This window comes from Triticum aestivum, chromosome 2D (assembly GCF_018294505.1).
Source record: "Triticum aestivum cultivar Chinese Spring chromosome 2D, IWGSC CS RefSeq v2.1, whole genome shotgun sequence".
NCBI classification, from domain to species: Eukaryota; Viridiplantae; Streptophyta; class Magnoliopsida; order Poales; family Poaceae; genus Triticum; species Triticum aestivum.
The window spans coordinates 192,654,253-192,658,590 of NC_057799.1; the positions used below are offsets into that span (position 1 = coordinate 192,654,253).

The following is a 4,338-nucleotide window of genomic DNA, read 5'->3' on the forward strand; positions in this document are numbered from 1 at the left end:
GCAAGCATTCTAGAATAGCCTGCTGGTACACGGCTCCATAGTTCTGGAGCCCGAATGGGTATCTTGGACCCGCAGTTGGTGGCAAAGATGCCATGGTAGCCGATGGAGATGCCTGCGCGATCTGTTGGATTGACGACAGACACATACGAAGCTTCCCGTAGTTGTTGACGATGTAGGCCACGGTACCCACGTAGATCGTGCGTACAGGGTTCGCCGGTCGGTTGATGTTGACCCAGCCCGCCCTGTTGATAGTGAAGGTGAGGGAGCAAAAGGTGAGGCTCTGCCCCGGCGGGAGCCTGCCGGAGGCCGGGGAAGATCCGATATGAGATCAATCTCCAGCCGACGCGGCCCGTGCCCGGCGTGCCAACTCACGGTCCAGAAAACCGTCAGATACCTCGGCAGGGGTCCAAGCTTAGCCGAAAGTCTCGGATCGGAGGCCGCACGGGGATTTTATCCAGGTTCGGGCCTCCGTAGAGTAATACCCTACATCCTGCTTGCTTTTGTTATTCATGGTGAAGGGATAACTTGTGCGAAGGGTTACAATGGTGTACGAGATTGCTACCAAGAGTTTGTCTAGCTAAGAATAGATGGGGAAGAGAGCTCTCTAGCCTCCCCTTATATACAGGATGGAGGCTAGGGTTCTACAGGGGGAGAAATGCGATCTAGGCCGCCGCCACCCTTTGCTTGGGAGGCAAGACGGTCATCAGGCGGCTATATCCTTGTTGGGACTCCCTCCCGACGTCGGGCCTTGTGGGCCCCTTGTGAGCCTCTCGCCGGGCTCCCCTCGGTGAGCCATAGCCACCGGTTCCTGATCGTTACACCTGAAGGGATCTAGACTAGCCCCACAGACCAACACTAGTCTTTCCTACATACTTTATCCTCGCTCGTGCGCATCCGAGACCAACTTTTCGGTCGATCACCCATCCTAGAATCGCTCCAAGCCAAACACGCTTAACTTTGGAATTCTTTTTGAATGAGCTCCCAGAAAAAAAGAATTCCTTGTTGATATGAGTAGTCTATCATTCTGCATACTTTGCCCTCAGTCGTGCGCACCCGAGACCAACTTCCCGGCTAGTCACCCATACTAGAATCGCTCCAACCCAAGCATACTTAACTTTGGAGTTCTTTTTGAATGGCTCCCGAAAAGAAGAAATTCCTTATTGATATGAGTAATTTATCATTTCTATTAAGTTAGGCTCTCACACATCCCCTGTGTATGACACCATCAAAGAGGCAGCCCGACCCCATGCTTTTGAGAAACCCAGAGAACAAGTCCACATCCCGGATCAAGAGGCAAATAAGATTATGAATTTTCTGCACATGCACGAGAATCTCCGAGGTGAACATGTGTACTTGATGATCTTGTGTAGTATTTGTGGACCCATAATGAAAACCGAGTTTAATATTTGAATTGTGCAGTTTAAATGTCGCCTGGGCATGACGACGGACGTTTAGGAAACGGATTTGCCGGGTTTGGGTGTAGATGCTTAGCAGAGCTGGCGGTGAGACGCCAAAGGTTGTAGCGACGTGCGGATGCACTTCGCAACCATCATCCATGATGCAAAAAAATACAGTAACAGCCAACACCGAGAACAGTTCTCATTCGTCAAGTATATTTGTATCCAGCACTATCTAAAACATGAACACCTAAAATCACCAATAAGCTATACTGACATCTCGTATCTCTTCTTGAGAACAATGGCATCGGGGAGATCTCTTCTCCTCTGGTTGCTCCTCTTGTTGCCGTCGTTTGCCATTTCCTCGGCATCGAGTCGTGGCATCCGCCTTGAGCTAACCCACGCAGACACCCGCGGCGACTTCACGGGGATCGAGCGCATCCGTCGCGCTGCCGACCGGAGCCACCGCCGCGTCAACGGCCTCCTCGCCGCTGCCCCTCCATCCCCTGCATCGCTGCAGAGCGGCGGTGCTGATGAAACGGCGGCCGTTCACGCGAGCGCGGCAACGTACCTCGTCGACCTCGCCATCGGCACGCCGCCGCTACCGATCACCGCCGTCCTCGACACGGGCAGCGACCTCATCTGGACGCTGTGCGACGCGCCCTGCCGGAAGTGCTTCCCGCAGCCCACGCCGCTGTACGCGCCGGCCATGTCGGCGACATACGCCAACGTGTCGTGCCGCTCGTCGCTGTGCGAGGCGCTCCGGAACCCGAGGTACCATTGCTCGGCCCCCGATCCCGGCTGTGCGTACTACTTCTCCTACGGCGACGGCACCTCTACAGACGGCGCCCTCGCCACCGAGACGTTGACGCTCGGCTCAGGCACCACCGTGCACGGCATCGCGTTCGGCTGCGGCACGGAGAACCTCGGCAGCACGGACAACTCGTCCGGTGTGGTCGGGATGGGAAGGGGGCCACTCTCGCTGGCGTCTCAGCTGGGCATCACCAGATTCTCCTACTGCTTCACGCCCTTCAGCGACAAGGCGGCGAGCCCTCTCTACCTAGGCCCGTCGGCGACCCTCTCGACCACCGCCCAGTCCACGCCGTTCGCGCCGAACCCAGCCGGCGGGCGCAGGAGCTCATATTACTACCTCACGCTGGAAGGGATCACCGTCGGCGAGACCCTGCTGCCGATCGACCCCGCCGTGTTCCAGCTGTCGCCCATGGGCGGCGGCGGGTTCATCATCGATTCAGGCACGACGTTCACCGCGCTGGAGGAGCGCGCGTTCGTGGTGCTGGCCCGCGCGGTCGCGGCGCGCGTGGGGCTCCCGCTGGCCAGCGGCGCGCACCTCGGGCTCAGCCTCTGCTTCGCTGCACCGGAGGGGAAGACCGAGGCGGTGGACGTGCCGCGCCTGGTGTTCCACTTCGACGGCGCGGACATGGCGCTTCCCAGGGAGAGCTACGTTGTGGAGGACCGGAACGCCGGGGTGGCCTGCCTCGGGATGGTGAGCATGCGGGGGATGTCGGTGCTCGGCAGCCTGCAGCAGCAGAGCATGCACTTTCTGTACGATCTTGAGGGGGGCGTGCTGTCGTTCGAGCCAGCGGAATGCGGCAAGCTATAGGATTGGTGAAAGTTTTTTTTTCCTTTTTTGAAAAAATTGTTGTATTTTTTTCCGAGGATACGCCAATGGCGTACTTTAGCTTTATAGAAGGAAGAAAAATATGTACAAAAAATTACACATCGCTAGCTAGGAGTCACAGACCGACCCTAACCAAGCCTCCACACCACTCCCTACCCAAAACCGCAAACCTCGCCGCGTCTCGACCAACACCGGTCATCTCCGAAGAACAGCAACTCCAGCTTCCTTGGATAAACCAGCGACGACCGTACATAGCGCCTGAGAGGAGCGATCCGGGCAGTCGCGAACACCGGAGGAGTGCATCAAAGGGCTTCTCGTCTCCCAGCACAATGCTCTCATCAGAGGAACGACGTCAAAGACACCGCCATCATGTCGATCCTGCGAATCAAGGCTTTCGCCCCGAGGACAATTGCCGCCATCGGGCAACGAGGCAAATGGCAACAAACACGGCGACGCCTTCAGGAAGGAAAATGACATCCACGGATGCCATCATCGTCGGTCCGACCAAAGCCGAACATGATTTTCATCCGTAGCGCTGCACATCTCCACGCCGCCAAGATCATGGCCAGCCCTGACCGATGCCTCGCACCGCCGACGCTGCAGCAACATGCCATCGAAGCCACACCAACGAGAATCACTCCAACCTCACTGTCGAGGGAGGACGCCTCAAGCCACCGCCTGCAGCACAAACGAAGAACCGCAGCATCCGCCGAGCGGTGCAAGGACCAGAACCACCAAGACGGCCTTCGCCCGCACCAGGGGACTGCCACCAGATCCGGTCTGATCCGCACCTCGAGCCACTCTCCGGCACCAACTCCGTCGTGGCATCACCATGCGCCTCACACGGCTGCAGCCGAGCGCCCGCTGCCCGCCAGGACCCTTCCTAGCAGGGCCTCGCAGCGCCGCCGCCTCCATGGCTGCGCTCACGCCGCCGCCACAGACGGTGCCGGTGCACCACCAACTCCCACCAGCCTGCTGCGCCCTACGCCAGGCTCCAGACGACCGCCGCCAGCACACACCCCGCTGCGAGCCCCGCACACCGACCACCAAGAGGAGCCGGCAACCTCCCAACCCGCGCCAGATCCGGATCGTGGGATCCCGGAATCGCGCACAGAATGCCGAAGCCGACCGCCGCCCGAGCACTGGCGCCACCGTGGAGCCATCAGATCGGGGAGGAAGAAGATGTCGCGCGCCGCCGACCCGCGCGGACCCCGCCACACGCCCGAGCGTCGGCGCCACCGCGGCGCCATCAGATCGGGAGGAGGAGGAGCCCGTGCCTCGCCGCCCCGCGCAGGCCACGCC

The 4,338-nt window shown here is 59.3% G+C and overlaps 1 protein-coding gene across 1 annotated transcript; it reads left to right on the forward strand.

The window, feature by feature from the left end:
• Positions 1–1,581: 1,581 nt before the first annotated feature.
• LOC123049168 (aspartic proteinase nepenthesin-1-like) lies at positions 1,582–3,251 on the forward strand. Its single transcript, XM_044472148.1, has one exon. The coding sequence runs from the start codon at positions 1,699–1,701 to the stop codon at positions 3,016–3,018; it is 1,320 nt and encodes a 439-aa protein (XP_044328083.1). The 5' UTR covers positions 1,582–1,698; the 3' UTR covers positions 3,019–3,251.
• Positions 3,252–4,338: the final 1,087 nt, after the last annotated feature.

Excerpts from the sequence above, each read along its gene's own strand:
- LOC123049168 (XM_044472148.1), top strand. The coding sequence starts at position 1,699 with ATGGCATCGGGGAGATCTCTTCTCCTCTGGTTGCTCCTCTTGTTGCCG.